This window comes from Lutra lutra, chromosome 2 (genome assembly GCF_902655055.1).
Source record: "Lutra lutra chromosome 2, mLutLut1.2, whole genome shotgun sequence".
Classification (NCBI taxonomy): Eukaryota; Metazoa; Chordata; class Mammalia; order Carnivora; family Mustelidae; genus Lutra; species Lutra lutra.
Window position 1 is genome coordinate 178,846,392 of NC_062279.1, and position 27,895 is coordinate 178,874,286.

Here is a 27,895-nt window from a genome sequence, read left to right on the forward strand (position 1 = left end):
CCTTTTGTCTCTTGTAAAACCGTGTGATTACGTTGCACCCACCCAGAGAACTCAAGATAACCTTCTCCTCTCAATATCCTTAATTTAACATACACAAAGTCCCTTTAAGATAACATATTTTCAGGTCTCCAGGATTAGGAGATGGACATGTTTTCAGGGAGCATTCAGCAGCTGGTATAAATGACCAAAATAATACTCCATGCAAATGTAAAAGTCACCTACTCTTTGATAGTACAATGTAAATGAGGGGGGGGAAAAAGACCAAATAAAATGAAGTTGTTTATCACTATTCCTAATCTGAAATGAACATACCTTGGGAGTAGAGCTTACGAGCTGATAAACTCCTGTGACCTACTATTGGGATTTTTTCGTATGAGGACTGATTATCACTGTACATAAAAAGTCTTTGACAACTCCTATGTAGGCCATGTGATTAGTCCAAGAAAACAGAGTAAAGTAAAAACCAGTGTGTATGTGGGCCAGAGGGTCTGTCTGTCTTCTGCTTCTGTCTGTATGTGTGTTTACATGCATACCAGGGAGAAAAGAGTAATGACACATCACAATGGATAAACTGGTTAAGAATTAAAATCCCCTGTGACTCATATTTTATTGTAAAATATCCTCCATGAGAGAGCACAATTGCAAAGGATATCAGCTTTTTAATTTGACTGAAACACCATATTAATCTTGGTAATGGAATTGTATATTGTTGCTACGTAAAATTACATTAATTTTTGTATTACTAATTTTTCAATCAATTCTACTGCAAGACCATTATACACACAATAATCTAGCAATTACACAGAACCTGATTTGTATTTTAAAAGTATGCTCAAAGTCTAAAACATTTATTATCTCACTTTGTAATTCACTGATATACTAGGCATTTCCTTTGCAATTAAATAAAACCTATTATAATATTTCATATTTCTCTTGTACATCAATGGTAAATTTAGCGTTGTCTGATAAAAGAACAAATTTGCTGGTAAATAGCACATTTCCTAGCATATACTGCTTTGTTTCCTAAAGCATCATACTCAAATATATACTTTATCAATAATCGTATATATAAATAAATACTTTATCAATAATCGTTTACAATTTAGACAATCTGTAAAGTAAATAAAACTCATCTTTTCCCTATTATTGTGCTATCATGGGACACTCATGCACACCATCCTGAACCTTCCTCACAGAACTTTCCTTCCCTTAATGTTCAGCAACAGCATTATCAAATTAAGGTACACTGGGTTCTAGTCTTCTGGCTCACTTCTACAATTCAGTTAAACATACCTATCCACACTAGATAAAGGTAGATCAGTTACATATCACAAATCAAATGCTGAATGAACACGTTAAAATCAGTATTTTGCCAAAGTTGAGGCCAAAGTGGATATTTTAATTATATAATGAAATGATGAGATACAAGAATAATGCTGAGATTTTTATTGAACAATTTTAATGGTTAATATAATTTTATTATTAAAATTTTTGATGGTCAAATTTTAAAAGATCAACATTATTAGCGTGGGACAAACAATTTCTCAGCATAGAGAGTTAGTTGTCATATTGCTCCTGTGGTCACCCAATTTCACATCTGCAATCATACATGCTCATTTTGCAGTTTAAAAAAAAAGATATTTAGAGCGTACCTTAATTTTCTGTAACATCTTCATATATACTATATATTTATAGTTCCTACATAGTCTGTATTGAAGAGGATTCTTCACGAATCTCATGTATGATTTTGAAGGTTTTTGTGCTTGTGAATTTGTGAAAGTGCAAAGTTGATAGTCTTTGTCATTCTTGTTTAAAAGATGTGAAGACTTTCAATGCAAAAATTTCACTTAATTCTTAAAAATTAGAATTGTGAAGTCAGATAACTATATTCTGCCATTTATTATTAAAATTATATGAAAAATGTTAGTGGTTTCAAAAAGAATGTAAGTTCTTCCTAGGCTATCTATTTAGTGCAGTCACCCTTAATAGATCTACTAGACTTCAACATATTTCTAAATTTTTGATGAATATTTTCCTTAATAAAATAGGAATATTCACAATTAATCCTCATTGTAGTATTTTACACTTACACTAACATGCACTTTTATTTGAATAAATAAATTTCTGAGATTTTTCACTCTATTACCTCTAAAATTTTTACCTATTTTTTTTTTAAGATTTATTTATTTATTTGACAGAGAGAGAGAAAGAGCGCAAGCAGCAGTGGGGAGGGGTAGAGGGAGAAGGAAAGAAACTCAAACAACTTCATGCTGAGCAGAAGCCCCATGGAGGGCTTGACCTGAGCAGAAACCAAGAGTCAGCACTTAACCCACTGTACCACCCAGCCACCCCTTAAAACTTTTTAAATCATAGAGATATGTTCAGATTTTCAGAATCAAATGGCATACTGGGTTTATAGTACTGTTATACAATATTAGACATCATGTGATGACTAATCCACATGATCTCACCCGAGTTCAAGTTTAATGGAAATGACACAGAGATGGCATTCAGCAAATCAATCTTCCAAACCCTGAGCCTGGACCTTAAAGCCAACTAGCATAGTCTAAATCTAATGGCCTATGCCAAATTTCCATACAAGCTGAAAAGAAGATACTTACAGTCTTGCCAATTGTGAAAATTTCAGAAACTTTGGGAGACAAGTTAAGGACAAGTTTTTGGTCAAGCAGCCCTTTGCCTTACTCCAACCCACACAGATATTATTTACAGGCATGTTCATTCCATTAACTCATAGCATTGGACCTAAAGTTTTTACTGTCCCTAACGCTTAATATAATAAGACTCTTTCTCATTTTAGGCTGTGTTGAGAAAAGGCATTAAGGTTTGGAGAAGGAGAGATAGTTAGTCCTTTGAGTGGGTTTATTATGTGATGCCCTCCTATACCAGAAATGTTATAGCAGCCTCCCATAGTAATATGCATGGCCTTCTGCAAAAACAAGGCATTAAATATATTTTAAATAACATATTTGTGGACCATGTCTTCCAAGTACTAAAACAAACACAGACACACACACACACACACACACACACACATGCACACAAGTGAGCTTGTGGGTTGGTATTTTAATTATCATTATATAGTTTCAACTACCATTGTGTCAGATTACCTATAATATCAAAGTCAACCTTTGTTAAATGGTTTGGGTGTGCTTGGAGAAGACTTTGAATTGCTCTGAACTACCTTGGTTTTCCCTGCCAATACTCATGACCATCCAAAAGTTCAAGGCTGATTCACTCAGATAAAGAACCATTAAAAAAAAGATGCTTGGTATTTTTAATCATGCTGCTGATGACAAACTTCTGGAGCTAAGAATAGCCAGGTGAAATAATCCCAAATGGAGGATACAACTTCCCCTCCAGGCTAAATGAGAAGTAAAAATGGTGAGATTTGGCTTACAGGCAGAGAATGGTCTCGATTCATCATAATTTCTTCCTTGAACATTGCAATATAAAGTTTATTATAAACTATAGCTCTGTACAGCTGAAAAACATCTATTTTTACCAAATGCCAAAAATAACATCAAATGATATTCATGAGATAAACCTAAATATATCAAATTGTCAGAACAGATAAGGACAGAGAAGCATTTTCTTCCCAGCCTACAAAGCAAGAATACTGATCAGTGCTAAGTCATAGTGGGGAAAAGTGCTGACACTGAATCCCAATTCCTGTTGGAAACAGGCCACAAAATGTGGGAAAAGATGCAATATTGTGACAATAGCAGAGTTGTACTCTTTCCATATTCAAGCATTGATTGTAGTGAGCACAATTCTGTGGCCTTAGATAAACACAGTATTTTTAGGAGCATTATAAAAGCAAACTAGCTTTGCTGGCTCTTCAAAAGTAGGATCAGGTTTCAGTAAAAGAGACTTGATAGGGACAGAAACAAAGGTTATGCTATTTTCCTAAAATTATAACGAAAATTAAAAGAAGAACATAGATTTGGCTTTGCAAATACTATGTTCCTTAGAAAATTACTAGCGAAAATTTTTCCTGAAACTGTATTATACACCAGTGGGGTTAAAGATAGGTAATCAAAAAATTAGAAGATCAAAATTACATCAATAATGTTAGTAAACATATTATGTATTCAAAACAACAGCTACTAAAAGTCACTTTGAAAAAAATACAGGGAAAAAGGGCCTATCTATCTACCCATTATGATAAATATTAAACTCAAATTTTTTAAATTCAAATGAATATTTTAAAAAATCTGCGCAAGAATAATGGAGTTTCTTGATGGTAACTGTCAGAATATTAAAGTATCCTATGAATTATTAATATGAAAGTAAGTGATGTTTAGTAATCCTGCATTAATTATATGTACAGCTAATTACTTTGAATTTTATCACCTATGTAGTATGGTTTCAGTCAACGAGAATACAGAGTTCAAGAAAACATAATATTTCCCAACCCTTCTGTATGCTTGTTTATTGTTACTAGTTCACTTTCTCTTAAGTCATTAGAAAGTATCAAAAGGAATATTTATTTCATAATATGGGACATTCACTCTAAAATGTAATTGTGAGTAGAAAATTCAAATGAATCAGAAGAACAAACAGCATCTACTAATTGCTCCACAGCATGTCAAAGACTAGACGTTTTCACATGAATCATTTCATTTAGTTGAGGATAAGTACTACTGTGCCTTTCAATACAGGCAAACAAAACAGTCAGAAAGATCAAGTAAGTAGCCCAGGCTCATAATTGATACAAGTGGGATTTGAGTACTTGTCTTCTTTGAGCTTCCAAATTCCATGATTCCAACATAAATATCAGAGTATGTCTCAAAGGAAACTGAATCTCCGCAAAATGGAATCCTTTGGTCATTTGAAAGTCCTCCAGGAGAAAGTCAATGTTTCGGCAATATGTATTCCCATATTATCTCCTTTAATGTGGCAAAAAAAAAAAAAAATGTAGTCACTATTGTTCCTATTTTAGATTTAATTCCTCAAGATCAAATTCTGACTCCAAACTTAAGTCTGCCTGACCAAATAAAACCACAGAGCTCAAAGTAGGTAAGTAAGCACACACGGTTTTGGATTACATGTGTGGTCTAAAAGATAAAGTGTTCCCTGCTTTTGATTACAACTCTACACCAGGCCAAAGGCTCAAAAAGAAAAACAAAAACCTTAGTTTGATTCAGTGAAGAAACAGATAAAGCATCAACTGGGCAAGAGTTTACCTGACAATAACGGAAAAACTTACAGTGACGATCATTTGTTCACATTAACAAGGCATGGTTCTGACAAAGACCTTGACCCAGTGATTCAACAATATTAGGACTTAAAACTGTGATTAGCTAGGTTTTTTCCTTGATGCATGGTCCTCTGTGTTCTCAACATGGATGTTCAGGTTTCAGGCATCATAATGTACTCAGGGCAAGAATGGAGAGAAAGGGGCAATGTCTCCCCCTGGTTTTCCCTTTTTAATGAAAAAGTAAAGCACCTTACACACAGCAGACCTTACACACCTTACACACCTTACACTCCTAGCAGAATTTCTGCTATGTCCAGTAGCCAAAACCCTGTGAACTTTCCAGCCCTACCAGCAAGAAACATGGGGGAAGGAAGTGTTCAGCTCTCCAGACTTTACAGAAAAGACAGAAATGAAAGAAGGAGGAAGTGAAGGGGTGTTGTGTGATTCAACTACAGTGTTTGCCTCAAGAACTTCAAGGAAGGAATTTTTTAATTCTTCCAGTTAAAACAGGTACTTGCAATTCTGTTTATCCTCAAAATCAGGTCACAAAAATCTAAAGCAACTTTAGCAATTTTTTCATGGATCTACTTTGCAATATGAAACCTCTGACGAAACAAACACACACAAGAATGATTTGGTTAAGGTCTAAGGAAAAAAAAAAAAGAAAGAAAGACAACATCAACCAATAGGTTGCCTAACCTATTAGGAAAACATCAGTGGCAGAGTCCACAACTCACAATGCTTAGCATCTTTTCTCCACTTCTTTACTAAGAGAATCACCTTCCTTAGCAGCCAGGAATGGCCTCATGACACATTTCAAGCCCATAAAATGGAAATGTAAACTGCTGGAAGGAATTTTCAAGGAAGCTCCTCAAAAGAAAGAATTTTAAGGAAGCTCCTCAAAAGAAAGAAACCAACTTAGCTGGCATGTCCCATTGTGCCCTTTGTCTTTCCCTTACTTACAGACTGAAATGCAAACCCTGTGGCTGACCTCTGGCAGCCCATTTGCAATTATGACAAGTATCATACCCTCAAGAGAGAGGCTGAGAAAGCGCAGAGGAGTCTGATTTCTGGGGACACAATCCGGCCTCAATAAAGTTCCCAGGCTGCCTCCATCCAGCCTTTCACATGAATACAAAATAACCCCTTAATTTTGTTAAGCTGTCGTTTCTCAGGTTCTATTTGCTAGATTATGAATTTGATTAATTCGACATAAAATAAAGACATCATGCCAAACATGAAGGAATTTCTATAAAAATGAGGACTACAGAAACATTAACAAACAGTAGCCTCTTTTATAGATCACACATCATTTAGTAAAACCATTTTTACTTATTTATAAGTACCTTAGCTATTAGTAGCAAATAGTAAGCCCCTTTCTCTATTTAAATATATACATTAATAATATGTGCACATATATTTATGTACATTCATATATATAAAGATAAAAATGTATGTGTGTCTGTTTAGGGTATACACACCCACCCACACATATAGACATAAACATATATACATATACACAGAGAACAATAATCAGTTGGTAAGTAAGAGTTGATGTTCATGGCTCGAGATTAAATTAAGAAGTCAAGTCTTACATAAAGGGATGATTAGAATGTCATAAGCATAATATTAGTAATAGTATTTTCTGGATGGTTACATTTGATTAACTTTTTTATTATTATTCTTGAATGTTTCTGAATGGCTTATCCATTTTTTCTAACAATGGGCTTGCATCTTTTTCTTACAAAAAGAACCAAATCATTCTTTAGAAGAAAGAAGTTGGGATTTAGTATTACTAATGTGTTAAAACTAAAATACAGTGGAAAATGTTCTTACTATGTGAGAACACATTATAAGAATTTTGAACTGTCCTTTAAAGTACAATTTATTGCAATTATAGTATCTCACAAATAGAATTAATTTGTTTGTGGTTAAAAGCAGCTGTAGCATAACAAATTACAGTTAAATCTACATTTTAAAAAGAGTCACAATTTCCTTGTTTAAATGTATTGTTTTAATACAAAGGACTCATTTTACAGCCATGTTTCTATAGTAAAATCATTGATAGAAAGCTGAAACATTTATTCATGGGTTCAGAGGCTGAAACTCAAAATGTGTTTCATTTTATAGGAGTTATAAGAAAATCTTTAAAATGATGTTTGTCAGGTAAACTGCAAATTTATACAGTTCTATGCCCTTAAAGGTCAAAGACTTTTACTTATTTTCCTACTTCCCTGAGGTTTATTCCTTGGAAGTAAGTTTAAAAAGTCAACTACTGAAGTCCATTAAATCAAGAATGCAAGAAACGGTGCCAGGATATCTCTGTTAATGTGTCCTCTTTAACACTTGCTACCTTTGGGGCGCCTGGGTGGCTCAGTGGGTTAAGCCGCTGCCTTTGGCTCAGGTCATGATCTCAGGGTCCTGGGATCGAGCCCCGAATCGGGCTCTCTGCTCAGCAGGGAGCCTGCTTCCTCCTCTCTCTCTGCCTGCCTCTCTGCCTGCTTGTGATCTCTCTCTCTCTGTCAAATAAATAAATAAATAAATAAATCTTTAAAAAAAAAAAAAAAAAACACTTGCTACCTTTGGTCCTGAAAGGATTAGATTCTCTGTGTCATTTCTCACAAGAACTAGGGGGAAGAAAAAAAAAAAAAAGCAAAACTTAAGCATAAACATCAAAGATGAAGACAGAGAGAAGCGACATAATCCTAAGTCACACAGTGACAACTGATATATCCATCCACTGTTCATCAACTATATTCTAGCTATTGTGGACCCAGAGTTGATAAGGGGGTACCTGAAGGTATTCTGCTTAGGGCAGTCTTTTAACTCTATCGTCTTGAGTCATTTAGGCCCATCACAGAATTAAAGATCCAGAACAAACTCTAGAGGACATCTAGTACAAAGTCATTTAATAGCTGGTTTCACTGGCCAGCCAGACAGCAGACCTGTTGCATATAACGTAATCACTTGAACTGATACTTGAAGAAAAGAGCCAAGCATGTGAAGGGCCAGATCCACGCTCTGTAATCACATGTGGAGAAAAGAACGCATGTGGTTCTCAGAACTAAAGGAAGGCCAGAATGACGGGAGCATACTGATGTCAAAGAAGAGAAGTACGAGTTGAGGTCAGAAAGTAAGGCAGAGGGGCGCCTGGGTGGCTTAGTGGGTTAAAGCCTCTGCCTTTGGCTCAGGTCATGATCCCGGGATCCTGGGATCGAGCCCCGCATTGGGCTCTCTGCTCAGTGGGGAGCCTGCTTCCTCCTCTCTCTCTCTCTCTCTCTCTGCCTGCCTCTCTGCCTATTTGTGATCTCTGTCTGTCAGATAAATTAAAAAAAGAAAAAAGAAAGAAAGTAAGGCAGAGCCAGTTCATGCAGACTCCACAGGATGGAGAAAGGATTTAATTTTAAGTCGATAAACAAATGAGAAAACAGATTCTATGACAAAGCCTGCCAGAATGCCTTCACCCATTTGGTACAGAGAAGAAGGTAAAAGAACTAGTACATCTGGACATAATGGAGATAACCAAGACAGAACCATGTGACAGAAGCCAAGAGATAGAGTTTCAGGTGGGGAAGGGGAGCTGATTAAATCTTGCCAAACATTACAGGTCATTCCATATATCCATCACATGAGAACACTTTCAATAAAATAGTGAAAAGGCAGAAGCCAGACTGTGGAGGAGTAAAAAATAATTGACTAGTGAAAGAATTCAAGACAACTGAAATTTACAAGTGAAGGGAATAAGAGAAACGTCAGTGAAGAGAGACTACTCAGAAGTAATACCAAAAGTAAAAAATTCTTGTTGGGATGTGGAAATTTTAGTTTAGATGCAAGTAGAGGTGAAAGACCCAAAGGAAAAGGGAGAGACTGAGGATGTAAGCAGATTGCAGAGGGGGTGGAAGGGAATGGAAACAGAAAAAGAGGTGGAAAAGTGGCCCCGGGGGGCAGAGGTTCAAGATAAGGAGAGATCAATGGCCATTTTTAAAGGATAGAAATCTCTAGGACAGTTCACAAGGGATGGTCCCCCAGCAGGATAAAGGACAACCAACAAAGCATTGAGTGCATGGCTTGGGGACTTGAGGAGAAAGCAAAATCGGTAGGACATATTCTATTAAATATCACAAGTTCCCTCACAAAATTAAAAATAAAAAAAGAAAAGAAAAGAAATCAAGTCCTACTAAGGATCTAAGGTTGGAGAGCATTAATCACACTACAGAAGACAAAGGCCCAAATGTAAGTGGGAGTATGTTTGTCTCCCTCCAGCTGTGAACGGGATAAATCTTTTACAGAACACATACACTAAATGGTATTGAAAATAAATATATTCTTTGTAGATTACCCAGCTCATCACATTTTTAGATGTTCTCTAATTCACTCTATCATCCTTTCATCCAGCATTTTTTCTGTGATAAAAAGAGATCTCACTAGCTAGAAACTAGACAATTTACTATTACTACCAACTCTCCTCACCACGGTACATTTCAAAGTGGGTGACGGGTATTTTAATTGCCTGTTTCTATGCAAATAAATCTGCATTATTCTATTCCTAGAAGAACACGGGATTAAATTTTCTCAATCATATTTAATTCCTGATAATAAGTTTCTATAACGTTTCTTCAAATCTCAAAATAATGTCCCATATCGTCTGCCAGGTAACAACTGCTGAATGTCTGAATCAGACATAAGACCCTTAAAAATATTTTAAAGCTTAGCGTTTCATCTACTTTCTCACTGCTTCAATCAGATAGTGATGTCAGGTCAGATTCATATTCCTGTCTCCTAGTTTCCATCTCTTCTAGCAGGCTGTTACCATGCTCACGCTGGAGGAGGGGAAAAAAAAAAATCAAACGCAGTTCTTTTAGGACCTTCAATTCTTCCAGCTCAGCCAGTCTCATGGGAATGCACTATATGGCTATCTATTTTAGTTCAATGGGCAAATTTCATGATTTTTGTTTTGATCATGAGTTTCTTAAGATAGTTTGGTATGACGTGTAAATGCAATAGGTTCATGGTGCTGAGTGCTTTCAAACAAGACTCCTACTTCCAGTACTTTTCCTCTAGTCACCATCTAAGAAGCATGAATGCTTTCGAATTCTCTGGAATGACTGGAGTTCTTTATCATCCTTGCTTGTTTTTAGTGTGTTGAGATGGTGTGGATCTTCTTGCAGCTGTCACGGACTCACTCTCAAAAAGGAAACAGCAGGATAAGCCGATGGTCGATCACATGGACTGTGAAGTAGAAAAGTCTGGGTTTAAGTCATGTTTTTATGAGTTACTTGACATCTTTGAGCCTTGGTCTCCTCACTTATAAGTGGAACTGGAAATAATGCTCAGAGTCATTCTAAAGATTAAATGAGTTAATATACGCAGTATGTTTCACCCTGGAAAGAGGACATACTAAATCCCAAATATGTGGCAGCAATCCCTATTCTATTTAGGAATCTCTTACTGCCTTGCCTGCACCACTCCACCTGGAAACAGAAAATTCTTTTTTTTTACATTGCCAAGAGTAACACAGCTCTCCCCAAATAAGTTTATACAAGGGGCCATGAAGTTCTACAAACAGAAATAAATGATGAAACATAAAGTAGTCCAACAAAGATTCCCTCAGTTGTTTCAAGCTTCTACACTTTAAAAAAAAACTCCCAGTTTTAGAATGAAAATCTATACTCTAGGGCAAAAATTGAATCCACAAAAGTAAACCTGGTATTTGAATGACTACATATACAGCAAAAAGATATGTACCCAGAGATCCACAACAGAATAAGGAACGACTCAGATACATTTTTTTTTAACTTTTTTGATTTTAGTTATGCTGTCGTTTGATTTTTCATTTTCGTATCTCTGGATTTAAGCCTTTCAACTTCAAATGTATTTTTTTTCTCTTTAAGCACAGGCGTTTGCTCAACGGAATAATGTAAATAATAATCTATTAATGCAAATATTTCAAGACCTTATTTCCTCTTGGCATTAGAGTCTTCAACAGAATATCAGTATTTAATTACTATTTAATTGAAATTGTCATATGACATTTAAATATAGTAGCAAGAACAAAAATGCATAAATCCATGCTTTGAAAAATAAAGAGAGAAAGGAAACCGCATAGAGAAACAGACCTAAGGCAGTGTCCCGATTAATCACTGTGTGAATTTAGTCAAACCTCTAGAGTCTCAGAAGCCAACTTACCCTGTAGTGAATAAAGCTTAAGCTTCAAGGCTCCTTCCTAGGCCTGAGGAGGGGCCCTAGCAATGGTATTTACATTTAAATTTTCATAAAACTTGCAAAAGATATTTCAACTGAAATTGATTATAATTGCTGTCTTTTCCCATGGTGATTTCTGTCACACCTACCCTTGCATCAGCGGGCACTAGTGTTTGTGAGCACTTCAGGAATCTGGCTAAGGGGAAATTGCATTAGGAATACATGGAGTCAGATATATTGAAATGATTTTAAATGCCTTCCGTTCTATTAGCCATCTCAGTATACAAACGGCTTCGGAGAACACTCCTACTGTTCACTTGGACAACTTATTCAGCTCTGCAAAACAAAGGCAGAGACTGAAGATTCTACCATGATGTAAATGTGTCCTTTGGCTCCCAGCACTAAAAGTATGTGGTCAGTAACGGAGAAATAAGATTGGAAATGAATGGCGCTAGAAGCTAATTTGTGGGATTTTTTCCCTCATTTATCAAACATTTCAATGTATAATTGAAAACAGGAAATTCGTCAACATGGTTCAAACCCAAGACATCTCCTGTCAACATACTCAACAATGCAGCATATATAATTATGAATGCATGAGGGGGTTGGAGTTGAACAAAACAGAATTTATCACAATTACCCTGTTTGCTAGTCATAAAGTCAGTACATCTATATGGAAAGTCACATGGTTTATGCAACCCAATAATGAAACAAACCTATTTCAATCAATCATACCAGAAGAAAAGTTAAATTCTATTTTTTTCTCTATAAAAATATTGCAAAATCATTTTAATAGAAAAAAATGTAGAGGCACTGCCTTTGTTTGCTAGGGCTACCATTACAAAATATCCCAGACTGGGAGGCTTAAACAACAGAAATATATTTTTTCACAGTTCTAGGAACTAGATGTCTAAACTCAAGGTGGCATCAGATTTGTTTTCTCCTCAGGCGACTCTCCTTGGCTTGTAGATGGCAACCTTCTCCCTGTGTCCTCAACGTCGTCTTCCTTTGTGAGTATACATCCCTGGTGTCCCTTTGTGTGTCTTTCATCTTCTTCTTGTAAGGAGACCAGTCAGATTGGATTAGCGTCTACCCTAAAGGCCTCATTTAACTTAATTACCACATAAAGGCCCTATCTTCATTCTGAGATACTTGGGATGAGAATCTTAATACATGAATTTGGGGGGAACACAATCCAGCCCATAATAGACACTATGAGCATGTAGCCATAAAATGTAGTGAAAGAAGTAAGCTTTGTAGAAGTATGTCATTTTTATTGACTTTGAAACGTTTTTGCTATTTGTCACCGTTTTTTTTAATGTGCAAATTGTTGTAACTTATTTTCTCGTGTGAAAGATTCACTTTTGTACCTAGTTTTGTATTCACAATTTATGGTGTATTCTTCTTTTAGGAGAGCTGCCTGCCCCTGATATTGCACTGAATTCAGTCCCTACAAAACTAAGATCCACTCTCATCTCACAGTTTCAATGTCTCCATAGAATGTCAGGATTCAATGGATTAATCTCTAAAATAGAAATCATTTTATTGGCACTGACATTGAAAAAGATGTCATGTCCATTTTAATATAAGATATCTACATTTTGAAAAGAAATGGTCATCTCCGAAAAAGTCATATATGGAAGCGTTTTTCCTTAGAAGGCCAAAAAATAGAAAGTTATTTTTCTCTCCTAATAGTCAACTGTCCTTAAATCCAGACATTAAATTCCTTGCTATGTTCTCATTACATTATATTTCATGTCTTGTTCCTCTCTCTCTTTATAAAGGTCATAAGTACAAAATTTTTAAATTACCAATGAGAAAATTTTGCCTAGTGACACAAACAAGATCTACATGAGCCTTGACATTGCCAAGAGGACAAATAAGTATGACATTTTATCTTTATGTATTATAGTCTATAGATCATGCTTTAATGGGACACTAATTGGATAAACCCCATATAGAGTTTCTCCTAGAACATCAGCATGTCCTTGAGTATGATCCAAATTTTGCCTCCGGCCTGAGATAGAATCCAGAAGAGGAAATAAGCTGAATGACCTCAAGAGCTAGCCAGTCTGACATACACCCAGGGGAAGAATGAGATGCAGAAATTGGGTATCTAATTTTTTAAATCCTCATGTTTTGCATTTCAAGAAATCTCTTAACTCATACTCATTCAACATTCTATCATTTTACATTTAATTTCATGTTTGAAGTCACATAAAAGTAATGAAGCTTGTCAAGCAATCGCACTTTCAACATTCCCTGAATGTTGAGAAAAATTTAGGTCAGACTTTCAGCCGCTAAATGCCTCTCTTGTTTCATAATAATCACAGTTCACCTTCACTCAGCAACATTTGAAGTAAAATATTTTGGGTTTCTTAGGACAAACCTGCTTGAAAAACCTAAAAAAAAAAAAATACAGTTCGAAGTAGTTAACTGCAATTTTATTTTTCTAACTTTAAATTTCATGAGGCTTCTTCATTTAGATTTGGATTTCTACCTCCTGAGATCTAATATTCATGACCAAATATGCCAGCTTTTGATCTAACCAAAACAATAGAAAAAGGATTTAAAATACCCATAGGTGGTGCTAGGTTAAAACAACAAAATCACTTGCAAAATGAGCTCTTCTTTAGGGTCAAAGATCTGATCGGTCAGGCCTTTATAACCATAGAAGAGTAGAAGAAGGAGTGGTCATGGCTACTTAGTGTCATTCTTGTTTTCCTCTGTTTTCTTCTCAGGATCTCTACTCTAATAGCCCTACTTACCAAGAAGAAGGTGTTATCCGGTTTTAGCCTAATCCAAGAAAAAAAGGAGAAGTTTCTTAAGAGTGGTCAAGGTTAATGTGGTGATCAGCTCATCAATCATCTCTCCAGCTATGAGTATTTGGAAGGATTTACTGTATTTCCTCCAGAGAACAAGGAATAAGACAGTTTTTGTCATCCCAAAGCATGTCTTTATTCTCTGAGCCATTCTCATAACAAGGTTTGGTTGGAGGGAACTGGACAAGAGTAAAAGAAAGGGGCGGCCATGCTAGAAGACTGACATGATATATTGGCAGCCCTGCTTTCTTTGAGATCAACACCTCTATTTTCATTTCTTTGTAAAATTCTGGCTAATAAAAAAAGTTTCATGTCTCCTTCAGACTGAGACATCTCTGCTTTCTTCGTAGTACCCTGAATACCTCTTTTACTTCCCACACTGGAACAGCATCCAAGGATAAGGAGATTAATATACAGTGACTATCACTTCTCAGGTTTAGGTAAAAAAGGGACAAGTTCTTGGTAGTCAGTAAAGTACTCAGTATATAATGGATATCTTTCATGAGTTAAATATAGCTAGGACATTCAACTTCAAAGCATAATTTTATGCATCGAAAGATAGGGCTCTGCTCTTAAGTCAAACATGATCTATAAAATATCAAATCTAAGAAAAGGATATAGGAGCATAAATACGCAAAGGAATGACAGCTTTAACCATATATATATACATATAGATATATGTGTATATATATATATATATAGATATATATATATATATATATATATATATATTTCTTTTGAAAAAAAATATTTGTGATTCCAGTGAAGGAGATCCCATCTGTGCTTCTTGTCACATTATTTTTATTCTTAAATTTACATATTGTATTTACAAATGTTTCTGTTCTCAGGTTAATTTTAAGAGCTCAAGTTGGGTATTTAAATGTTTGAATTAAGCATAACAACTAAATAAATATAAGAACACAAATCTTGGACGTTAAATGTATATAGATAACTATCTAATTTTTCTCCTAAATCCTCAGCCAGCACTTGAGTTCAGTTCCAATTGTCTTATATAGCCCACTAGACATATCCATTCCATATTCTAACCATCATCCCACAATTTTCTAAATGCATTACTTTTTTATTCCTCAAAAAAGTACCGCTTTGCGTTGTCCTTACTTCAATCAATATTATCACAATCTTTCCAAATATTTAAAACATAAATTTCAGCATCTTCACTTCTCATTCATCTCCTTCATCCCCAAACAAGTTCAAAAGATACTGCCTTCAAAAAATCTCCCAATTTATTAAACTAGTCTAGATTCTCATCATTTTCATCTCAATTGTTAAATAAACTGCTTATTCATTTTAATGCTTTGAAGACTGTCTTTTCAATTACTGTCTTTTCAATTTTCAATTGATACAGTTAGCACATTATTTTTTTTTTTAATTCAACACCTTCATCAGACATTCCATCAGCCTGGAATCAAATCCTTCAATAATTCTTCATCATCTACCGAAACAAGGTTCAACTTCCCAGTCTGTTATTGCGGATAACACTACCTAAATTTCTCTCCTCTCAAACCCTACCATTACAATCAGAATATGCTCCTCAAGTCCTATAAATAACCCTAGGTCTCTGACTTGCTGATTTTCTTTCCCACACGCCACTCTCCGCACGAGAGTTGTTCTCCTACTCATAGCCTACCGAGTCCTCATACTTCAGAAGTTAATCTGGTCTCACCGCTTCTCTGATTTTTTTTTTTTTTTACCCTTATGCCATCAAAAGCAGTACAGTAGAGTAGGAAACACACACACTGAGGTTTCAGGCAACTCTGAGATCAAATCCCAGCCCTATCATCTATCTACTGTGAAGGGCAAGTTAAATCCTTGAGCCTTGGTTTCATTATCTGCAATACAGGTCAAAATAACATGGCCAATGAAAGATTAAATGAAACAGTGTATGTAAAGTACTAGCATAGACTAGTGATTTTACTTGGCAATCTATTAGGTATTAATTCATACTCCTAAATATAATCATAAAGTAGTTGTTAAAATTAGAACCTTGACTTACTAAATGATCCCTAAGTATTAAATAAAAAGGAAATATCTGTAGCATATTTTTAGTGCTGCCTATACATTCTATGTTCTATGAACACTGTGAAAATGGATAATATATACCTGCTATATACGTTACATTTAACTATAGTTCTTTATTAACAACAACAACATCAAAATCCCCTCAAATGACATATACACAAACACCAAGATAGGGTTTAACATAGTTAACAGTTGAGAAATTAGAAGGAAGATTTTTGAATCAGAAAGACCGGAATGGAAAATTTCTAAGCATCCTTTCAGCATTATGATTCTTCTAAGTAAAATGACTGACAAAGAATAAAGTGAGATTTTTATATATCCAAGTGGGACCCCAAGGATTGTCTGCAGCTCTTCCAGGACAGAACTCTCATCTAATATAAAGCAGTACAGGGAGAGCAGTTCACATCCCCTAATGGGCAGGAAGACAAGCTTCTGACTAGAGTAGTCTCGCTGTAAAATGCATAGTTGTAGCCAGGTCAGCACCCATTAGGAGAAATTATAAGGAACTGATGGGGAAAGAGGGGCATTCAGAGACAGAAATAATGGTGAAATGGTAGCTTGGGAGCTATCCTTAGCTTCCACAAAAATAATCATTTTAAGGGACACACAAGAACATTTCACCAACTGGATAGAAGTCACTGAGCTAGCAATTTCAACCACGTAGAAAAATATGCTCTAGATTCTGTAGGATATCTTGATGAGAACTGAGTAGTATATGGAACTGTTGCATCACTATGTTGTACAACTGAAACTAATATAACACTGTATGTTAACTACACTGGAATTGAAATTTTTAAAAAAGCAGTTATAAACTATTAACAATTGTATTAAAAAATATTATCACATGTGGTATGCTATGAGAGCCTAATGTGAATTTTTAAAAACTTTACAAGCCAGTTAAACAAAACCACTATTAGACATTAAATTATATAAACTTAAATTAAATAAATCATTTTAAAAACAAACCAAAAAAAAGGTCTGCAGGGGGAAAAAAAGCTTTCAGCAATCTTACTATTTTAGAAACAACCAAATAATCTTCATTATCAGTTTTCTAATTTGTAGTGTATTTTAAAACAGCAAGTGGTTAGAATAAATGATAGAATAAAGTGCCTGAGAAACAGAGAAAAAACAAAACTGTCAACTGAATGCCTGACATAAAAGACGATAGGAAAAACTCACACAAACCCAAAGCATAGGATTCTGGGGCTTTTACTTCAAGCTCCTTCAGCCTTATTTGTATATTTCAATTGCTCCTGGGGCATCATTTTATTAATAGCACAATAAAACAACTAGTATTCTTTTTTTTTTTTTTTTTTTTTAAGGCTTGAAGACTGAAACAGTCTGAAGGTTTATTCTTTTTTTTTCTTTCTTTCTTTTTTTTTTTTTTACAGCTTTATAAACATATATTTTTATCCCCAGGGGTACAGGTCTGCGAATCGCCAGGTTTACACACTTCACAACACTCACCATAGCACATACCCTCCCCAATATCCATAACCCCACGCCCTCTCCCAACCCCCTCCCCCCATCAACCCTCAGTTTGTTTTGTGAGATTAAGAGTCACTTATGGTTTGTCTCCCTCCCAATCCCATCTTGTTTCATTTACTCTTCTCCTACCCCCTCAACCCCCATGTTGCATCTCCTCTCCCTCATATCAGGGAGATCATATGATAGTTGTCTTTCTCCGATTGACTTATTTCGCTAAGCATGATACCCTCTAGTTCCATCCACGTCGTTGCAAATGGCAAGATTTCATTTCTTTTGATGGCTGCATAGTATTCCATTGTGTATATATACCACATCTTCTTTATCCATTCGTCTGTTGATGGACATCTAGGTTCTTTCCATAGTTTGGCTATTGTAGACATTGCTGCTATAAACATTCGGGTGCATGTTCCCCTTCGGATCACTATGTTTGTATCTTTAGGGTAAATACCCAGCAGTGCAATTGCAGGGTCATAGGGTAGTTCTATTTTCAACATTTTGAGGAACCTCCATGCTGTTTTCCAGAGTGGTTGCACCAGCTTGCATTCCCACCAACAGTGTAGGAGGGTTCCCCTTTCTCCGCATCCTCGCCAGCATCTGTCATTTCCTGACTTGTTCATTTTAGCCATTCTGACTGGTGTGAGGTGATATCTCATGGTGGTTTTGATTTGTATTTCCCTGATGCCGAGTGATATGGAGCACTTTTTCATGTGTCTGTTGGCCATCTGGATGTCTTCTTTGCAGAAATGTCTGTTCATGTCCTCTGCCCATTTCTTGATTGGATTATTTGTTCTTTGCGTATTGAGTTTGCTAAGTTCTTTATAGATTTTGGACACTAGCCCTTTATCTGATATGTCATTTGCAAATATCTTCTCCCATTCTGTCAGTTGACTTTTGGTTTTGTTCACTGTTTCCTTTGCTGTGAAAAAGCTTTCGATCTTGATAAAATCCCAAAAGTTCATTTTTGCCCTTGCTTCCCTTGCCTTTGGTGATGTTCCTAGGAAGATGTTGCTGCGGCTGACGTCGAAGAGGTTGCTGCCTGTGTTCTCCTCGAGGATTTTGATGGATTCCTTTCTCACATTGAGATCCTTCATCCATTTTGAGTCTATTTTCGTGTGTGGTGTAAGGAAATGGTCCAATTTCATTTTTCTGCACGTGGCTGTCCAATTTTCCCAACACCATTTATTGAAGAGGCTGTCTTTTTTCCATTGGACATTCTTTCCTGCTTTGTCAAAGATGAGTTGACCATAGAGTTGAGGGTCCATTTCTGGGCTCTCTATTCTGTTCCATTGATCTATGTGTCTGTTTTTGTGCCAGTACCATGCTGTCTTGATGATGACAGCTTTGTAATAGAGCTTGAAGTCCGGAATTGTGATGCCACCGACTTTGGCTTTCTTTTTCAATATTCCTTTGGCTATTCGAGGTCTTTTCTGGTTCCATATAAATTTTAGGATTATTTGTTCCATTTCTTTGAAAAAAATGGATGGTACTTTGATAGGAATTGCATTAAATGTGTAGATTGCTTTAGGTAGCATAGACATTTTCACAATATTTATTCTTCCAATCCAGGAGCATGGAACATTTTTCCATTTCTTTGTGTCTTCCTCAATTTCTTTCATGAGTACTTTATAGTTTTCTGAGTATAGATTCTTAGTCTCTTTGGTTAGGTTTATTCCTAGGTATCTTATAGTTTTGGGTGCAATTGTAAATGGGATGGACTCCTTAATTTCTCTTTCTTCTGTCTTGTTGTTGGTGTAGAGAAGTGCAACTGATTTCTGTGCATTGATTTTATATCCTGACACTTTACTGAATTCCTGTACAAGTTCTAGCAGTTTTGGAGTGGAGTCTTTTGGGTTTTCCACATAGAGTATCATATCATCTGCCAAGAGTGATAGTTTGACTTCTTCTTTGCCGATTTGGATGCCTTTAATTTCCTTTTGTTGTCTGATTGCTGAGGCTAGGACTTCTAGTACTATGTTGAATAGCAGTGGTGATAACGGACATCCCTGCCGTGTTCCTGACCTTAGCGGAAAAGCTTTCAGTTTTTCTCCATTGAGAATGATATTTGCGGTGGGTTTTTCATAGATGGCTTTGATAATATTGAGGTATGTGCCGTCTATCCCTACACTTTGAAGAGTTTTGATCAGGAAGGGATGCTGTACTTTGTCAAATGCTTTTTCAGCATCTATGGAGAGTATCATATGGTTCTTGTTCTTTCTTTTATTAATGTGTTGTATCACATTGATTGATTTGCGGATGTTGAACCAGCCTTGCAGCCCTGGAATAAATCCCACTTGGTCGTGGTGAATAATCCTTTTAACGTACTGTTGAATCCTATTGGCTAGTATTTTGGCGAGAATTTTTGCATCTGTGTTCATCAAGGATATTGGTCTGTAGTTCTCTTTTTTGTTGGGATCCTTGTCTGGTTTTGGGATCAAGGTGATGCTGGCCTCATAAAATGAGTTTGGAAGTTTTCCTTCTATTTCTATTTTTTGGAACAGTTTCAGGAGAATAGGAATTAGTTCTTCTTTAAATGTTTGGTAGAATTCCCCCGGGAAGCCGTCTGGCTCTGGGCTTTTGTTTGTTTGGAGATTTTTGATGACTGTTTCAATCTCCTTACTGGTTATGGGTCTGTTCAGGTTTTCTATTTCTTCCTGGTTCAGTTGTGGTAGTTTATATGTCTCTAGGAATGCATCCATTTCTTCCAGATTGTCAAATTTGTTGGCGTAGAGTTGCTCATAGTATGTTCTTATAATTGTCTGTATTTCTTTGGTGTTCGTTGTGATCTCTCCTCTTTCATTCATGATTTTATTTATTTGGGTCCTTTCTCTTTTCTTTTTGATAAGTCTGGCCAGGGGTTTATCAATCTTATTAATTCTTTCAAAGAACCAGCTCCTAGTTTCGTTGATTTGTTCTATTGTTTTTTTGGTTTCTATTTCATTGATTTCTGCTCTGATCTTTATGATTTCTCTTCTCCTGCTGGGTTTAGGGTTTCTTTCTTGTTCTTTCTCCAGCTCCTTTAGGTGTAGGGTTAGGTTGTGTACCTGAGACCTTCTTGTTTCTTGAGAAAGGCTAGTACCGCTATATATTTTCCTCTCAGGACTGCCTTTGTTGTGTCCCACAGATTCTGAACCGTTGTGTTTTCATTATCATTTGTTTCCATGAATTTTTTCAATTCTTCTTTAATTTCCTGGTTGACCCATTCATTCTTTAGAAGGATGCTGTTTAGTCTCCATGTATTTGGGTTCTTTCCAAATTTCCTCTGGTGATTGAGTTCTAGCTTTAGAGCATTGTGGTCTGAAAATATGCAGGGAATGATCCCAATCTTTTGATACCGGTTGAGACTTGATTTAGGACCAAGAATGTGATCTATTCTGGAGAATGTTCCATGTGCACTAGAGAAGAATGTGTATTCTGTTGCTTTGGGATGAAATGTTCTGAATATATCTGTGATGTCCATCTGGTCCAGTGTGTCATTTAAGGCCTTGATTTCCTTGTTGATCTTTTGCTTGGATGATCCGTCCATTTCAGTGAGGGGAGTGTTAAAATCCCCTACTATTATTGTATTATTGTCAATGTGTTTCTTTGATTTTGTTATTAATTGGTTTATATAGTTGGCTGCTCCCACGTTAGGGGCATAGGTATTTAAAATTGTTAGATCTTCTTGTTGGACAGTTCCTTTGAGTATGATATAGTGTCCTTCCTCATCTCTTATTATAATCTTTGGCTTAAAATCTAATTGATCTGCTATAAGGATTGCCACTCCTGCTTTTTTCTGATGTCCATTAGCATGGTAAATTCTTTTCCACCCCCTCACTTTAAACCTGGAGGTGTCTTCGGGTTTAAGATGAGTTTCTTGTAGGCAACATATAGATGGTTTTTGTTTTTTTATCCATTCTGATACCCTGTGTCTTTTGATTGGGGCATTTAGCCCATTAACATTCAGGGTAAGTATTGAGAGATATGAATTTAGTGCCATTGTATTGCCTGTAAGGTGACTGTTATTGTATATTGTCTCTGTTTCTTTCTGATCTACTACTTTTAGGGTCTCTCTTTGCTTAGAGGACCCCTTTCAATATTTCCTGTAGAGCTGGTTTGGTATTTGCAAATTCTTTCAGTTTTTGTTTGTCCTGGAAGCTTTTAATCTCTCCTTCTATTTTCAATGATAGCCTAGCTGGATATACTTTAACATCCTAAGGGTCACTAGGTCTCGGAGAAGGGTGAATAAAATGTAGAATAATATTCAGTATATCCCTCAAGTATTTGATAATGCATTCCATTTTTCTTAGAGCACACTAAAAAGAGCATTTCTTGGAAGAAATTTGGAGAAACACTTACTTATAAAAAAGTACAATAATTATTTTCCTATAATCATTAGTTGTGACATCCTTGGATATGAAGCTGAGAACCTAATGTCAAAACACACTAATTACGAAAATCTACGCTTTTCTAAATGCTGTACACATGGTGTCATGGGTTGAATTGTGTCCCCCGAATAAGACACATTGCAGTTCTAACCCCCAGGACTCCAGAATATTAATTTATTTGGCAACAGTGTTGTAACCAATGTAATTAGATAAGAAAAAGTCATAGTGGAGTAGGATATGCTTTTATTCCGATATGACTGGTATCCTTATAAGAAGAGGAGAGAGATGGGGTGCCTGGGTGGCTCAGTGGATTAAGCCTCTGCCTTTGGCTCGGGTCATGATCTCAGGGTCCACATCCGGCTCTCTGCTCAGCAGGGAACCTGCTTCCTCCTCTCTCTCTCTGCCTACTTGTGATTTCTCTCCTCTGTGTCAAATGAATAAATAAAATCTTAAAAAAAAAAAAAGAAGAAGAAGAAGAGGAGAGAGAGGAAGAGGACAGGAAGAGTGTCAAGTGAAGACACACAGATACACCCAGGAAATGTCATGGGATGACCGAGGAAGAGATTAAAGAGCTGCCATTGCAAGCCAAGGAAAGCCAAGAGCTGAGAGACAATCAGATAGGAAAAGGCAAGGAAAGAGTCTACTCACGAGCTTCACCGACAGAGAATGGCCCTATATAGGAACCTTGATTTCAGACTTCCCCAGAGATCTAAGAAAATAAATCTGTTGTTTTAAGCCACCCAATCTGTGGTACTTCGTTACAACAGCCTAGGAGCTAACATTCATGAGTTACTGTAGACAAAATTTTGATACTTTGAACATGGGGTAAAATCTAGACTATTTAGAGCAAAGCATCATGTCATGATAATTAAAGTAAATAATTTAGAAAGAGACTTGAGAGCAGATATTCATGTAGACAGCTGAATAGATCTCCTTGTTTATAAGATTCTTTTTAAAAAGCTAATCTACAGTAACAAATTTAACATCTGTCTGAAACTCCATTTTCTTACCTGGAAAGTGGGGCTACCAGCTTATACCTTACAACAATATGATAGTGACTAACTGGGATATGGAAAGCAAGCAAGACATATTCCTCCATTAGCTACTTCATACTATCAATATTATCCCTCCAGCCACCAGCCCTGAGTTACCTCATAAAACTCCAAAGTTATTTTAATGAAGAAAGAATAGATATTATAAGTAGGTTCCCAAGTTATAATATAATTTCTCAGAACAGTATCCATAAAATATTATGCATTGGCTTAATGGCTCAGAAGAGTCAGTACAACTTCTAAAAGCAATACATCTACTAGAAGTCAGCATGGAGCCATATATCTTTGAAAATTAGCCTTCTCTGAAAGGGATTCCTAGAAAATCTGCTTCTTTGATTAACTTGGAAGGCAGAACTTGGCCTAAGATTACAAATTTTCAGAGTATTTAATTGGATAAAATAGTCTTCAAGTATATAATGGAATGAAAAAGAAATCACTATCTTGACACTCAAAATACACTTTAAAATTAATGTTATAATTTTTATAGCCATATTTTCAATTAGCTAAATTATCTAACATGATATAAAGCTATTTGCCTAAGACTTCATGTAGATAATTTTTACTTATTCAAAGGGCTTGTCTGAAGCACATGTGCATGCACACACACACACACACTTCTTTTCTTTCTTCTGAACCCTTTCTCCCAATTTTCTTACCTTGGCATGATCATGCTTCCCTGCTATTGCAATTTATTCATGAGTTCAGGACCTATAAAATGAATAGATAATGCAATAAAATATTGCCTACATGCCATCTAGAAGTCACTCCTGGGTAAAAGATGCTTATTCTGCCCTTAAATTTTGCTGTTTAATACAGTATCCTATAATAACAGTATCTATCATAGCTCATCAAGTCAATGCAAACACATTGCAAATATATTAGAAGACCCTCAAAAAGGAAGATTTATTGTATAATTTACCTAAGTGGACAGTGAAAAGCATGAGTACATCTAAATGAGGAATCAGATTAAAGTACTTGCCAAAATTTAAGAAACTCATATATATGCTATAGTAATAAGTAACTGAATTAACATCCCTAGAAAATGAGCAATTCCATGCAAGTGAATACCCCAGGTAACTGAAACTCGCAGCTTTAAAAGATAAACTTTAGAAAAGAAATTCCCATTCCTACAGATGGAAATCTTTGAAATATATGACCTCATCTTTTGATTTCTAGTTGGTAAGTAAAAGAAGTACTTGAAATTCAAAATAACTTTAACCTATAAGGTTATAACCACATAAGGAATAAGATGAGCTATTACAGAAATCTGCCTAAAGGACTAGATTTCTCCCAATCAATGCTTAAAGAGCAGTCTGGAAATCTAATTATAGCATTGTTAAGTGTGAAAAATGTCATTATGCAATCAACAGTATTACCAGACACACAGAAAGACTAACTAGGTAGTTGTGGTAGACAGAATAATGCTTCTGGCAAATTTCACCCTCTGATCCCCAGAACCTGTGAATATGTTATCTTACACACAAAAGAGATTGTGCAAATGTGATTAAGAATCTTGATGGAGGGGCGGGAGGGGGGAGATAATCAAACCTTATCGGGGCGCCTGGGTGGCTCAGCGGGTTAAAGCCTCTGCCTTCGGCTCAGGTCATGATCCCAGGGTCCTGGGATCGAGCCCCACATCAGGCTCTCTGCTCAGCAGGGAGCCTGTTTCCCTTCCTCTCTCTGCCTGCCTCTCTGCCTACCTGTGATCTCTGTCTGTCAAATAAATAAATAAAATCTTTAAAGAAAAAAAAAAACCTTATCAAGGCAGGCCCCGTGAAATCACGAGGATCATTATAAGTAAAAGAAAGTGGCCGGAGAGCTGGACAAAGACAGAGAGGCAAAGACAGGGAAAGAGACAGAGACTGATTTGCAATATTACTCGGCTGGTTTTGAAGATGGGAGGGAACCGGGAACCAAGGAATACAGGCAGCTTCCTGAAGCTGGAAAAGGCAGGAAACAGACTGTCCCCTAGAGCCTCCGGGAGAAAACACAGCTCTGTCAACAACCACCCCGTGAGATCTAGAGTTCTGACCTCCAGGACTGTGAGATGCACATTGTTTAAAGCCACTAAATTTGAGGTAGTTAGTTACAGCTGTAACAGCAAACTAGTATGGTGGTCTTCACAGAATACTGGAAAAAGAACAGTGAAAAAGAGCAAAAGATTGGGAAGATTTTTTTTTTTTTTACTCAGGATGACCAAAGGAAAGAGACCCTGAAGTACACTAGTTATTAGAAAGGTGTACTCTTCTGGTCAGGAGGTCTCATGGGGCTTTTAGGAAACCTGAATAAAAAATTCCACAAGTCAATGTAATTATCTTTGATTTGCTTCTATGCTAACTGTGCAAACAGCTAATGATCAAATTGTCCAGGATATAAAAAAGGGGCAAAAGTGCTCTGGCTGGTGAATTGTAATTGTCTCCACTGTAAAAGAGACCAAAGTAGGAAGCATCCCCTTGTCCTGATAAGTCTATTTTAAAAGATGCATCCTGACAACTGATACTCCATTTGGCCTGTCATGTCTGGCCTCTTTCTGAGGTCTCAATGCCCTGCCATGATCCCTTTGTAACACCTTTATTTCACTCCCTTTTCTTTTGACACTTCTTTGAATAGATACATTGTAAGTTGTTTAAAATATTTTAAAACTGAGTCAGGGCATTATCACAGTAACATAAAGATAGCAAATATATTTTAAGGGCTTGTTAGGTACCAGGCTCTATACTATGAATTTTTACAATCATAAATTTCTTTTAATCTTCAAAATAATTTCTGAGGCATTGCACAGGTGGAGCAAATGATATTTAGAACAATTAAGTAACTTATCTAAGATCACACAATTAATATTAAGCCAGAAATTGAATCCCCATGTGTCCAAACTGCAAATCCTCAAGCCCCAACTTTTATCTCTCATAGAAATTAGGAAACAAAGCTTATTAAAATGTATGTCCAAATTAGAGCTCATAGACTATTACTCCCGAGGAGAGCACTTTATCTACATCAGCCTTGAAAATCACTTAAAAATAAAATAAGACCATCTATCCTAGTAAATTAGTGACTCAAAAGAATTTGTCACACTTATTTGTAATCACTGATTGTATATTTTTCCGGTTAGATTATAAACTACTTGACAGAAAGAACCATCTATTACTTGGGTTTGTATCCCTTGTCCATGGCAAATCCTTAAGAAAAACCTCTTCCATGAGGCCTGACAAAAATACTAGCAGCACCCACTGGAAAAAAGTCTCCTATCTTGTAGGAAACTGGTGACATTAGCAGACTGCATATACCATATCCAGTGTCCTAAACAAGCTACCTTAAGGTGTGCATGCCTTTTTCCAAAACTAGAAACTGCAAATTGCAATAAGAAACAAGAACACTGGGGCACCTGGGTGGCTCAGTCGGTTAAGTGTCTGCCTTCAGCTCAGGTCATGACCCCAGAGTCCTGGGATCAAGTCCCCCTCTACCCGTGCCCCCCATCAGGCTCCCTGCTCAGCAGGTGAGTCTGCCTCTCCCCCTCTAGCGTTCCCTCTCACTCTGCCCCTGCTCATGTGTTCTCTCTCTCTCATTCTCTAAAATAAATAAAATCTAAAAAAAAAAAAAAAAAAAGAGGAACACCTGGGTGGTTCAGTCAGTTAAGCATCTATCTGTCTTTGGCTCAGGTCATGATCCCTGGGTCCTGGGATAGAGTCCAAAATCACTCTCCCTGCTCAGCGGGAAGCCTGCTTCTCCCTCTGCCTGCTGCTCCCCTTGCCTGTGCTCTCTCTCTGTCTTTCTGACAACAAATAAATAAAATCCTAAAAAAAGAAAAAACAGAAAAAAGAAAAGAAAACACCAAATAGTCTCTATTTTCCTAGAAATTGTTTGCTCTTATATTTATGTTTGAAAAGAGATAAATTTTCTCTGAAGTGTCACAGCTGAGTTAAAAAAATTATGTTTGAATGTCATCCAAAGATCCTTAATTTCTACCCTCAGAAAAAGGAATCAAAAGCCTACCTCTTAAAAAAGAGCCCCTAAGCCTATAATGTATTTAAGTTGTCTGCACGGTAAGATATCTTCACTTTTTAATCTCAGTCATTAAAAGAATAATGAAAACCTGGAGCCTGGGCCAACTGGAACAATTGAATAATTTCACCTTTAGGTGAAATTCACCTTTAGGTGAAAAAGAGGACCAGAAGAAGTTTTAATCAATTAACTTGTGAATATTGCTTAAACTATTTGATCAGAAAATAAATGAATAGTAAAACCATTTTGTCTAGTCCATGTCTTTTGATGTCCTGTGATTTCTGCCTCATTGTGATTTTAAAATTTAAAGCACAGTTTTCCAGAAAGACCCATCACTCTGACTTGAGCGAATCCTAGACCTGTGTATAAATGACAGTTATTATCGTTCAATACACAAGTGATGTATTAAATGAGTGAACAAATAAATGAATGACAGAAACGTAAGCTGATAAAGTACGTGACATCAGAAAAAAGAGAATCAATCTGAAGTTGGCTTTGTAAAGCTGTGTTTAACTTATCTTTTTTTTTTTTTAAGATTTTTATTTATTTATTTGACAGACAGGGATTACAAGTAAGCAGAGGAGATAGGCAGAGAGACAGGAGGAAGCAGGCTCCCCATGGAGCAGAGAGCCTGATGTGGGGCTCGATCCCAGGACCCCGGGACCATGACCTGAGCCGAAGGCAGAGGCTTTTACCCACTGAGCCACC

General features: G+C 36.3%; 1 protein-coding gene across 2 annotated transcripts in view; it reads right to left on the bottom strand.

The window, feature by feature from the left end:
- KCTD8 (potassium channel tetramerization domain containing 8) overlaps positions 1-27,895 on the bottom strand; it is a 266,138-nt gene that overhangs the window by 188,512 nt on the left and 49,731 nt on the right. Inside the window, exon 2 of one of the 2 annotated variants that reach the window (XM_047719202.1) lies at positions 23,847-23,896. The exons of the other annotated variant lie outside the window; for it this stretch is intronic. Within the exon in view, the coding sequence (XP_047575158.1) occupies positions 23,868-23,896 (29 nt within the window). The 3' untranslated portion in view covers positions 23,847-23,867. Of the gene's footprint in view, positions 1-23,846; positions 23,897-27,895 lie in introns of those variants that run through there. 2 annotated transcript variants of the gene reach the window in all.